This window comes from Chelon labrosus (genome assembly GCF_963514085.1).
Source record: "Chelon labrosus genome assembly, chromosome: 2".
In the NCBI taxonomy this organism is placed as follows: Eukaryota; Metazoa; Chordata; class Actinopteri; order Mugiliformes; family Mugilidae; genus Chelon; species Chelon labrosus.
In genome coordinates this window covers 13,037,269-13,049,289 of record NC_140338.1, presented here as the reverse complement: position 1 = coordinate 13,049,289, position 12,021 = coordinate 13,037,269, and the positions used below count along the sequence as shown (strand labels likewise).

Genomic DNA, 12,021 nt, shown 5'->3' with positions numbered 1-12,021 from the left:
CAGCAACCTATTACGTTACCCAGTTACCGTAACTGTCACGGCGACTAGATCGCCACGGTGATTTCCCACCCAGGCAACGTGGGGATCTGCTTACGAGGGACTGACACTCTGGCAAATGAAGGACTTACTATTTAATGAGACACGGCCTACAAACACACACACTCCTGAAGATTTATGGGTCAGTGGCTGATTTCTGATCGGAACAGCTGCCCTTTGAAGAGAGGAATTCCTCCAATCGGACGAATATATATTCAGTTTTTGAAAACAAAACATTAAAAGATAGATTTTCCGTGGAGTATTCCTCCGCCTGTCTTCATCTTTCCTTATGCATTCATGCTGTCATCAGATTTCAGTTTGTCTGCCTGTCTCTCTTCACAGGAAGTGGAATCAGCTGCAGGACTGTCTAGCAGGATGAAGGGGGCTGGGGGAGTTGGTGAGGGGTGGCAACAGCAGGGGCAATCCACCCGCCCCCCTCCTCCACCTGGAGGTCTGTCATAAAACAGGCACACATGCCCAATATTCGCACCTTTGCACCTCGATATTCTCATGGATGATTTGCAAGTGCAATTCTTCAAAACACATTTGAAGTCTGAGAGAAATCTGATCCCGGTGTGTGTTTGTGTCCACAGCTGTGAGAGTCCTTCCTGTGGGAGGCGTGATGGCGCCTCCCGTCGCTGCAGTGGCGCCTGTGACACCTGGTTCGTATCGAGTTTGATGACGAATGTGAGAGAGAAACTCATCAAACATTATTTTCCACCCTTCCATCCTGTTTACTGTGCTCCTCCTCCAGATGCCCAGCAGGCTGTTTTGGCCCAGCAGCAGCAGGCGATTGTGAACCAGCAGGCCATCATCATGGTAACCCCTCAGTCTGGATCTGTCTGTTTATCTGTTTCACAGCCACTGTTCTGGACCTGATGTGTCATTTTCTTTTTTTCAGGCCCAGCAGATGACTATGCAAGCAATGGCCATTGTCAGCAGCCCCGTGTCAAGCCCTCCCACCTCCCCGATCACGAGCCCTCCCATGAGTCCGCTGCTCAATCACCCTCCGATGAGCCCGTATGCCCCAGCCAGCCCTTATGCTGTCATACCACCAAGTCCATATGCAAACATCCCACCGAGCCCCTACGCAAACTTCACTCCCACTCCCTATGCTGCAGCAGACATCCCGCCGAGCCCCTATCTTCCCTCTGCTCAACAGGAACAAGCCTCTTTGCAGCCTCAAGCTCAGCCTCAGCCTCGGCCTCAGGCCTCCAACCCTCAGCAAGTATCTACCAAAATGACCAAAGGATCTAAAGATAACACTGCTGCACAGGTCAGTAACAGTGACACATCGTTGTTGCAAACTGCAAATCACAGTGCTAAGAAGGTATATGTAGACAAACTAAAGTTGAGATGTAAAGAATAAATAGTTTATTTGAAACAGAAATAACTGTGTAGCCAAGATAATGAGCAGTAGCTTGGAAATCAAGTGCATCTGTAAGTGAAACAAGAATATTATTTCACTTACAATGGTTCAATATTTCGCTTTCAGCTCTTCAAATGCTTCACAGCGTCACATGAGTTTACCAAGAATGTTAAAATAAAGTCAAAATTTCACAGTACAGTGCAAGCAGTGCCGGTGTTTTCAAAAAAGACAAAATGTAACATCTGCAAAATCTTGAGTGCATCCTTCTCCGTCCTCTCTCAGTTAGGTAAGGACAGTGTCTCCCAGAGAAAGGCTCCAGGCATCCCCATGAACAAAGACAAACCGGCCAAGAAGTTTGGTAAGAGAGAGGCAGAGAAAGCATGAGCAAGGGAGGAACAGAGTGTCCCTTCAGTCCCTTTAACTAAAACTCTTACTTGAGGGAGCCTCACAAAATAGAGAATAACTTACCGGCTGTGTTGTTCTGTGTCTGTGTTTAGCCCCAGTTGTGACGTCTCCTCCGCCCCCTGCTGTAGAGGTGGTGAAGTATTCAGCTCAGACTTCAGATCATGTCGTCCCCAGCCAAGATATTCAAGGTAGCTTCACACAGTATGGTTCTTTACTGTTTACTCTCTCCCTCACTGTGGGATAAATAAAGGATTATCTTATCTTGCCTTGTCGTATTGACACAGTGTTTGGACTTTAAACAGCAAAACTAAATATAATACTCCACATTATCTCCACTATGTCCATTCTAACCTCATATGCTTCATATTATTTCAAAGAAATCATCAAAAGGTACAACTCCCCCCCACCAACACCTGACCCACTGCTACCTGAAAAAAGGTAAGATTACACACACACACACGTATGTTTATCTTTGTGAAGACATTCATTGACATAATGCATTTCCTAACCCCTAACCATCTCACCTGAGTGCCTAGCCCTTTCCCTAATCCTAACCATAACCTAATCGTAACCTTTACCCTAAAACTGAGTCTTAACCCTCAAGCCGCCTGGTGAAGAAGTGAGGACCGGCCATGTCCTCACTTTGCACAAATGTCCTCTCTCCGAAGGTGTAAAACTATAAACTGGTCCTCAGAAAGATATCTGTACAAGAGCACGCGCACACACAAACTTGTGTTTCTGTCTTTGTGAGGACTTTCCATTGACGTGATGTGTTCTCTGACACTAGCCATCTCAACTAAAAGCCTAAATTACCCAAATGTAACTATACTCTAAACCTCAAAAAGTCACAGGTCCCAGAAAACAAATTGACCCACAGTGTCAAAATGGCTCCACAACAAAAGACCACACACATGCAAACACAGAGAGTGACTGGCTATGCTTAATTTATAGTTGCACGTCACTTCTAGATGAGCACCTCCCCAGTAAAGTAACTACAGTAAGACCGTAAGAGCACAGACAATTCTTCCCTTGCTCAGCCTCATACACAACTTCTACCCAGACGTCTTGTTTGTGTTCCGTGCTGAAGTGATTTCAGTGAAAGTAAACTGTTAATACACATTTATTAACTCCAATTGAGCCACCACTAGAACTGTGTACAGAGTGAAAGTCAGCACAGGTGAATTGTCACCACCTACAGTCTTGGTGGCGTAATTACACAACAATGCCGACACACAAGCTCAAAGATATAAATGCTTTCACTGGCATGACCCCGTTGACCGGTTGCAGCTTTAAGGGTGAGGATTTAGCTCTGCGTTTATATTTTCTCCAGAAGGCCTACAAGTTATAATTTAGTTTCTTTTAAATGCATATATTTATGTTGCCCTGCAGTCACGGAAATAGCTGTGCCTAAATTGAACACTGCAGACAGGCGGTCGAGAAATCCTGCAGACTGTGATGTGTGATGTTGACGTTGTATGGATGAATTTAGCAGACCGGAGGGGAAGTTCAGGAGGAAACAAACGGCTCATGATGAAGCTCTACAGATCCTCAAACCCCAGATGGACAACCCTCCTGCTCCACAGGTAGACACACACGCACAAGTGCCCAAAAAATACACACAAATAACAATATCTACCATAATAACCACCTTCATCATCCGTCAGTGTTAAAAACTAGTTATATAAGGGAATGTTTCTGTTTCTCTCCAGCCCAGGCGTCCTGTTGCCCAGTCACCCCCTGAATCTGGAGCGAAAGAGGGCAGAGTTAAAGCCACCAAGGGCACAAAGACAAGAGCAACTGATCGCCCACTCCCCATACCTCCCCCAGGTACAACTTTTCTACATATTCCTTTACAAACGAGGTTTAAAACACTTCGCAGTGATAAGGAACTTTTTGGTGTTTTCTGCTTGGTTTAAATCCATTCTTTTTCATAAGATCATAAAAATAAGTGTTGAACATAATCTTGAATTCTTTTCCTGCTTCACAAAAAGCCTGAGTCTGAGTTTTCTATTTCTTATTCATGTTTTATTCTTTTACTTTACTACACTGCAACAAAAGTGGAACGCAATCCACAAAAATATGTTAATTTTACATGCTCCTGTCTATTGTCTGAGCCTCTAAGCCAACCTGTTAAATAAATCTACAGTATACACTAATCAGCCACAACATTAAAACCACTCGCAGCAGAAGTGAATAACATGGAAACTTTTGGACCTGGCACTCATTCATGTGGATGTTAATTAGACATGTACCACCCACCTGGTCCAGACCAGACACCCCCACCCCATAGCAGTGACACTCCTTGATGGCAGCAGCCATCCCCAGCAGGATGCAGAAACGGACACACGCAAAAACGGTTTAGGAACAACTCAAAAAACATGAAGAACAGCACAAGGTGTTGACCTGGCTTCCAACTTCGCTAGATCCCAAACTGATCATGTGTCTGTGGGATGATCAGGAACAGGCCTGATCCACAGAGGCCCCTCCCCTCAACCCATAGGACCTAAAGGCCCCCACTAACAACATCCTGTTGCCAGACACCACAAGACACCCTCAGAAGTCCATTCTCTGATGAGTCACAGCTGTTTTGGATGCACAAGGGAGACCTACACAATATTACGAAGGTGGTCATAATGTTATGCCTGAATTAGAATAAAAATTAGAATAATAAAATGCTCCAACATACTCTGTAATAAACCAACAGTGGACCCAAATGATTACAAAACTCCCCCACCTGCACCATCACACGCAGTTTAATGCCGATCAACAAGTGTCGCTAACGCTAACACACTCAATATAAACGGTGACCATAGTAGATGTTACACCTGCTTAACTTTTAGGCCTGCTTGTCAATAAGAGTGTGATGTTTGATCCAGTTTCTCGAGAGCTTCCGGTAGAGACAGAGACCATCCAGACGCAGCTTCACCAGCGCACCAACGAAGAACACTACACCTACACCAACGTTCCCTGGAGACTGTATCTCAGGAAGGAGGTGCGTGTGTATACACAAATACATGAGGTCAACACTAATACTAAAAGTGCCTTGCTTGCTAAAATGAACAGGAATCCAAAATGTTTTTCTTTCATAGGTTTTCTATCCCAAAGACAGCTTCAACAACCCTCTGGTGCTAGATCTCATTTTCAAACAGGTAACCTTTTTTTAACTTGTAACCAGCAGGATTAGTTGGGAACAAAAATATCACAGAAACGTACAACTATGTTACTTCTAAGAACTCTCCTCTCCTCTCCTCTCCTCTCCTCAGATAGTGAACGACACCCTGTCTGAGGCGTGTGTTCGCATCACCCGGGATGAAAGGCAGAAAATGAAGGCTCTTTTCGGTAGTCTGTCTGTTCTTCCCGGAGACACTTTTTAAGACCGTATGCTCTAATGCAAGCGCGTCTCTTTGACATTCATGAGCTTGTGTGTCCGTGTTTGTGTGAATTGCAGCCAAACACGGCGTTGAACAGAATATGGATCCGGTGGAGGAACACGTGAAGAAAACGATCGTCACGGCGGCCAGAGAGACCTGGGAAATATACTTCTCCCGACTTTTCCCTGCCTCGGTGAGGATGCCGTCGAATCCCTAGAAGAAAATAATTTGAGTGTGTTGTTTTAATCTTATTAAATCTCTGTTTGTTTACACGCGCTTCTGCGTGAGTGCAGGGTAGCGTAGGAACAGGTGTGCAGGTGTTGTCAGTGTCCCACAGTGGCATCAAATTGCTGAAGACTGTTAAAAGCAGCGCTGCGGCTCCAGACTACTTCAGGGTCCTACGACCCTACACGTACGTGCTGTTATTTTTGTCTTGTGTTTCCATTTGTATTTCTTTCATCTCGTTTGATAAACCACGATGAAAGATGAGTGTATTTTACCATTTAGAGCTGATGTCAGGCGAGCAGTCCATCACTTACATGTGTCCACTATCTCAACATCCTTTTAATCATTCAGAAGAATATTTATATTTATATTTTTGGGTACAGATTGATCAGTGCTGGATTTTTGAGGCAAGATGTCATTTTTTATTTTCAGCTTCAGTTCATTTTCAGTTTTTACTGTGTTTTTCTCAGCTATGCAGACATCTTGTTTGTGACCATCCCCTCCGAGAACATGCTGGAGTTCAATCTGACCAATGAGAAGCTGATCCTGTTCTCAGCCAAGGCCCTTCAAGTCAAACACCTCATAGACACCTTCATCAATGAGATCAAAAAGGCACAGTATACACACACACAAACACAATTCCTACATGATAAATATAAACAGAAATCAGTTTGGTTTGACTGGTACAGTCCTGCATGCTATGAAAACATTCATATGTAGCACTCTGGGAGTATCCATTCATGTGTGTCCTTCCCTTTCTTTCTTTCAGGACTCAGACTATGTGGTCGCAGAGCGTAACTTTGTGACAGACGATCGCACGATGCTCACTTTCCACAAGGGTGACATCATCAGGCTTCAGGTTATGGATGGTCTGGAGAAAGGTGAGGCACTGCTGTAGTGGAAGACATCTTCATCTCAGTCCTCCCTGGCTGAATCTGTCATCTGAACAGATGAACGCTTGTCTCCTCCAGGTTACAGCTATGGGTGTGTGGTGAGGAAGAAGGTCGTGTTTTTGGAGGATCTGAAGAGAGACACTCAAGACTTTGGTACGTGCTCATAAAATCAAATCCTTTTAATTAAAAACACAATCAGATTTATCATCTTTATATATTTTTGAACGAGGTACCCAGGTGAGTCGCATCCAGAGCCCATATATAAACAAGGTGACAGTTATAAAATGACAGCTTTGAAAGATTTACTAACCTGGACAGCGTCTGTGTACCCTGGAGATATGACAGCAGTTTTAAGCCAAGGAGAAATAGGTGCAGGGATGTCGACAGTGCCCATGGCGCTCTTTAAATACAATATTGCATCAGAAAATTATTTTCCAGATGGAAGATGGCAGGGCAATTTCAAAAAAATATTGATTCATGTTGTTTCTCGAGGACATAAAAGATGAAATAGGCTCATAGACGTCACGTCAAAACAAGTACTAGGTAAGGCAGGCAGCGATGAAAGTGCACCCGCACACATATTTGTAATTTATTGTGATGTGTTTGTTTTTTTCTATGAGCCCTGAAATCTGGACGTAAAATCTGTCCATAAATGAACCTCACATAGCGGGGACATGCTCAGGTTGTTGAATCCAATATATGGCAACATAAAAACACAACGCAGTATGTGAACTTTCACAATTTTCATGTACCATTTGCTATAAACCCACAGGGTTTCAGGAAAAGTGCACACGTGCATGTTCATACATAACAAAGTAGAGAATATAGATATGAAGGCCTCATTCTAAACAGAGACACAATTATTATTATTCTCAGGTGATGATATACAGCTGAATGCATAGACTGTATGTAAATATGGACAATGCATCCCCACTTCCTTACATTGGCCAAACTGATGCTATTTTCCCGGGGATACGGGCAGCGTCATCTTGCGAGTTTGGAGCAGAGCAGTACGGTCCAAGACTGGAGCCACGTTATTGATCAACTGCTCACATTTCCGCCAGACTCACTATGCTCCACCAGTTACAAAGAAATGTTGGATTGTACTTTTTTTTTTTTTTAATTTCCAATTCTACTGGACCACTTCACAGAGTGGTTGGCATTGCAACCGGTAGTCATCATGATGTCACATCCTGTTTCTATAGCGTCAACTAACTAACAAAAACTTACAAAAACGAAACAGGCTTTTTTTTGACACTTGAACATGCATCAGTGTTATATTAATTACCTAAAATGACAGAAACTATCCTTGAAAAAAAAATTTATTGTGTATTTTAGTGTTTTCGTTTGGCCCAAGTCTCGTCCACTAACATGGAGGGGGTGGAGCTTATGGCCTATACTGCAGCCAGCCACCAGGGGGAGCTCTACTTGTTTTAGCTTCACTCGTGAGGAGCTGTTCCGTCCATCTTTATACAGTCTGTGGATGAAAACATTAACAGCAAGATTTTGAATATTGATTAAATTTATTAACTCTGACTGGTTAGCCAACTTTTGCTTATTTGCAAATCTAGCAGACAGAGTCATTGCTCTGTAGAGGATTGTAGCGACAATGCTTACTCAACTTTTAGCTCTGTTTTGGTTTCCACCATCTACTGATGACACTAAATTAACAACCATTTGGTGCAGGTACTGTAGCATAAAACACTCTATGGAAATGAGGCTTATGAGAGTGTTGAGAAGAAAACAAGAAAATAATGAACCACAAAACAATAACAATGAGATTAAAGTAGCTGAAATGCTCAATAGAGGTGCAAACAGCTTCTTTTCCCAGTATACCTAGCTGTTTTATCTACTGTTAATATAAAAATATGGATTATTGTGGTGTTATCTTTATAATGGATAAACAGTACAACCAGGTGATGTTTGGGAACACATAGTTTCAAGCTAATACCATGAGATAAATGAAAGTCTATACGGTGTCCTCACCCTGGAACACACAGGTAGATAATGTCTGACAGAAACACCCGTGGGTTCAGTATCTATAATTAGTATTATGTGCCAGGTTATCAGCGGAGCAACCGAGGAGGTCAGGTCTTGTAAATGATAAGGAAAAAGCCTGTAGATAAGGGCCTGACTAGTTTAAAGGAAAAGCTGTCCTACTCCTGGAGGAAAGGCAGATATCGATCAGGACTTACAGCACAGAGAAGGATTGTTTGCAACTCATGTGCTGTGTGTTTGTGCGTCAGGCTGGAAGTTCGGCGCCGTGTTCGGCCGCTCGGGCGCGTTCCCGACCGAGTGCGTCCATCCCGTCGCTCCTCCAGACTTCTTGTCGCTGCCCCTGGATCGTAAGACGGAGCCTCGAGGTGGAGCGGGACAGTTCGCCGTGTCGTCGGCCGTTGCCGTAGCCGTGGCGTCCACGATGGCAGCGCATGAGATAGATCAAACTATTGAGGTCACAGGCACATACACACACACACACACACTCACATATGTTTGTTGTTTGTCTGTCAGACTGAAATGTTGTTTTTCTCTGTCACTCTTTGCCTTTCAGAAAGTTTCCCTTGACGGCTTTTCTGATGGAGACCTGGATGAGAGGGCCCTGCAGGACACTAAATATGACATGTTGGAGTTTGCCAAGAAGTATTTCAGACAGGCACCCGGCGGGAAGGGGTGAGACACAACCACACAGTTTGGCCTCTAGTACATACATTTACACAAGTTCTGTGTTAAAGTATGATTTGAATAGTTATTTCACTTTTCACAGACTAATTTGACTCAACTCTAACTTATAAAACATGACACATTGTTTAAGAAACACACTGTGACTGATTCTGTCCTCAGAGATTCCCTGAAGAGCAAAAGCAAGAACAGAGACTCCAGAGAGCCCAGCGAAATGATCAAGTTTTCCAAGGTGCCCTCTTAACTCCTAACCATTTCTGTCGTCTTCGCATCGTGCTGCTGAGGGGAGTCAGTTGTTCACGTTTATGCTTTTCTTTCCTGATTTCGTCCTGTGCAGACTCCTCTGACTCAGTCTCTCATTGAGTTCACTGACCCAGCCATGAACAGAGTGGCCGCCGATCTCTTCCTGTGTAAGTGCTCACCTTCTCCCACCTCTCCTCTAATTACATCATCTTATTACATCTGGCCTCTGATTCATCCTCTGTTAAAACAAGACGCTCTTGTATCCGGTGTCGTTGCCTGGAAGCAGTTTTAATCCCTAGAGTTGTGTGCAGTTCAACTAATGGTATACAAATGAAACCATCCAGTGTATATCTCCACAAAATATGCTTTTTTAATAAGACTTAAATGTTGTTGACATGTGCATGTCCTGGTTGTTTAGCTATAATGCGCTTCATGGGTGACTCTTCGCCAAGGGGACTGACAGAACAGGAAGTGGTCGGCACTTTCCTCAAGGTAAACATGCACAGAATTATTTATTGGGCGACAGTTCTCTATGACAATTCGTGTGTATAAAATGTGTCTGCGTGTGTGTGTGTCCTCTCCTCAGCTCATAGGAGAGTTCACCTTGATGAGAGACGAGGCTTACTGCCAACTCCTCAAACAGCTTACCGCTAACACCAGCTCCAAACCGTAAGTCTGCCGGCCGCACTTCAACGACGTGCACACCGCAAGCCTCTTCTGTCACTGATCCTGTGATCCCGAGTGTGTTTGTGTGCACTTTTTGTGCTCCGCAGCGACAGTTGCCAACGCGGCTGGAGGCTGCTGTACATCCTGACTGCTTTCCATCGCTGCTCTGAAGTCCTCAAGCCCTTCCTGCTCAAGTTCCTGCAGCAGGCCTCTCGGAGCGCGGGGGCACAGTATCAGGGTGAAGAGCACACACATTTGAATCTGCTTTACACATTACTAAGCTGTCAGCGTGTAACACATCCTTCAAATACGTCTAGGCATAGCTAAAGCGTGCGAGCAGAATTTGAAGAAGACGTTCCAGTTTGGCGGTCGCATTGTTCCCCCCAACAGCATGGAGCTGAAGGCTATGATGGTCAGTGCCTCCTCTTATTTATCTGTAGTGGTGCAGGACATACCCGGATCCTTTACTTAAAGGGGAACTACTGTTTTTTACAACCTGGACCTTATTTCTGGCATAAAATATGATCGTTTACTCACCCATATAACTTTTGTGTAATTCGTAGTCAGTCAGGAGATATTTAGATCAGCATACATATCCATATAGTGGGAGTGACTGGGGCACCGAAACGCAGCCTCTAAATAACACATTATCTGCCACGAAACTCGTTCATTTCTTCAATATTTTGTTATGATACGCTAGTACTATTCCCTGTTGAGTCTGGAGTTACCTGTTATCATCATCCGGCGTCTGTAGATTGACCTACAGAAGCCGGATGATGTGTTCTGACCTGGATGATGTCATCCCTGAGCGTTGCGCGCACCTGCGACGGTCGGCTTGTTAACCTGTCTGTAATCTACAGACCCCGGATGATGATAACAGGTAACTCTGGACTCAACGGGGAATAGCACTAGCGTATCATAACGAAATATTAGTGAAATGAGCGAGTTTCGCGGCAGATAATGAGTTATTTAGAGGCTGCATTTCGGTGCCCCAGTCACTCCCACTATATGGATATACACAGATTTAAATATTTCCCAAATTAATGCAAATTACACAAAAGTTATATGGGTTAGTAAACGATAGTGTTTTATGCCAGAAATAAGGTGCAGGTTGTATTATTATTAAGCATGGGTTTAATGTGGTTTAATTGGAGCTCATTTTGAAGAATGTTATTGTATTATTTTCTTATTATAACTGATCTCATTAAAAAAGACCAAAACCAGTAATGATTTGATTCTAGTAGCACGTGTATCCAAAGCCTGATTTAGCTCTTCGCTTCAGTGTGACAGCAACTAACACATCAGTGAGCCATGCATTGACACGCTCCCGGGGATTATAGCCTGAAAATAGTTCCAAACAAATACACAATTTAGTCCAATTTCAGCAACATCTGGCACAAAGTGCAGTGCCCAGCTGTTTTAGTGAATAATTAAAACGTGCAACTGTAGCCGTTTTTAAAGATTTATTTAGGAACCAGGGGGGCCTTGGGCTGAGTGCCACAAACAGGAGGGAGCTTAATGAGAAACAAATAAAGTGTTGAGTTTAGGATTTATAGAAATAACACCTTAATTAACTGCATTCTTATAACAATGAATCATATACGAAATGAAATGTTGAGAAGTGCTGTGGAGCGGTGCTTTGTGTTTTTGTTCTCGTGTTAGGGATATGAGAAAATTAGTCATATCCTGTCATATCCTTTGTGTTTGTGCTTCATCAGGCGGGCCGAAGTTCAAAGCGTCAGCTGTTCCTCTTTCCCGGAGGCATCGAACGACACGTGAAAATCAAAACGTGTTCTGTAAGTCCAGCTATCACTGGTGTGCAAGGCAGTTAGGAGGATTTTGATGCGTTTCGTGTGTCTGTGCTGATGCCGTCGTGTTTTTTCAGGTTGCCCTTGAGGTGATCGAGGAGTTGTGTTATGAGATGGGTTTACACAGGCTGGATTCGATGGAAGAATACGCTGTGTTTTTAGTGACCAACAGAGGTGTGCCCACACACACACACACACACTCAGAAACACACACTCATTAAACTTTTCACATGATGTCTGCCTCCTTGTCCTTGTCAGTGAAGCAGATCCATTCACAGATCGAATGTCAGCGGGTTCTCTGGTTTCTGGCTGTGGGAGAAAGTCAT

The 12,021-nt window shown here is 43.8% G+C and overlaps 1 protein-coding gene across 1 annotated transcript in view; it reads left to right on the top strand.

The window, feature by feature from the left end:
- Positions 1 to 12,021, top strand: part of myo15ab (myosin XVAb) — a gene marked incomplete at its 5' end in the record, with an annotated part of 39,330 nt that overhangs the window by 24,108 nt on the left and 3,201 nt on the right. Inside the window, 27 exons of the mRNA XM_084572720.1 lie at positions 379 to 487; positions 630 to 698; positions 791 to 855; positions 938 to 1,312; positions 1,532 to 1,763; positions 1,903 to 1,998; positions 2,188 to 2,248; positions 3,303 to 3,477; positions 3,520 to 3,637; positions 4,687 to 4,802; positions 4,900 to 4,959; positions 5,074 to 5,149; positions 5,259 to 5,374; positions 5,475 to 5,593; positions 5,877 to 6,018; positions 6,176 to 6,287; positions 6,378 to 6,452; positions 8,546 to 8,751; positions 8,851 to 8,969; positions 9,141 to 9,210; positions 9,316 to 9,388; positions 9,640 to 9,713; positions 9,808 to 9,890; positions 9,995 to 10,125; positions 10,205 to 10,299; positions 11,606 to 11,683; positions 11,773 to 11,869. Coding sequence (XP_084428846.1) covers positions 379 to 487; positions 630 to 698; positions 791 to 855; positions 938 to 1,312; positions 1,532 to 1,763; positions 1,903 to 1,998; positions 2,188 to 2,248; positions 3,303 to 3,477; positions 3,520 to 3,637; positions 4,687 to 4,802; positions 4,900 to 4,959; positions 5,074 to 5,149; positions 5,259 to 5,374; positions 5,475 to 5,593; positions 5,877 to 6,018; positions 6,176 to 6,287; positions 6,378 to 6,452; positions 8,546 to 8,751; positions 8,851 to 8,969; positions 9,141 to 9,210; positions 9,316 to 9,388; positions 9,640 to 9,713; positions 9,808 to 9,890; positions 9,995 to 10,125; positions 10,205 to 10,299; positions 11,606 to 11,683; positions 11,773 to 11,869 — 3,142 coding nt within the window. The remainder of the gene's footprint in view (positions 1 to 378; positions 488 to 629; positions 699 to 790; positions 856 to 937; positions 1,313 to 1,531; positions 1,764 to 1,902; positions 1,999 to 2,187; positions 2,249 to 3,302; positions 3,478 to 3,519; positions 3,638 to 4,686; positions 4,803 to 4,899; positions 4,960 to 5,073; positions 5,150 to 5,258; positions 5,375 to 5,474; positions 5,594 to 5,876; positions 6,019 to 6,175; positions 6,288 to 6,377; positions 6,453 to 8,545; positions 8,752 to 8,850; positions 8,970 to 9,140; positions 9,211 to 9,315; positions 9,389 to 9,639; positions 9,714 to 9,807; positions 9,891 to 9,994; positions 10,126 to 10,204; positions 10,300 to 11,605; positions 11,684 to 11,772; positions 11,870 to 12,021) is intronic.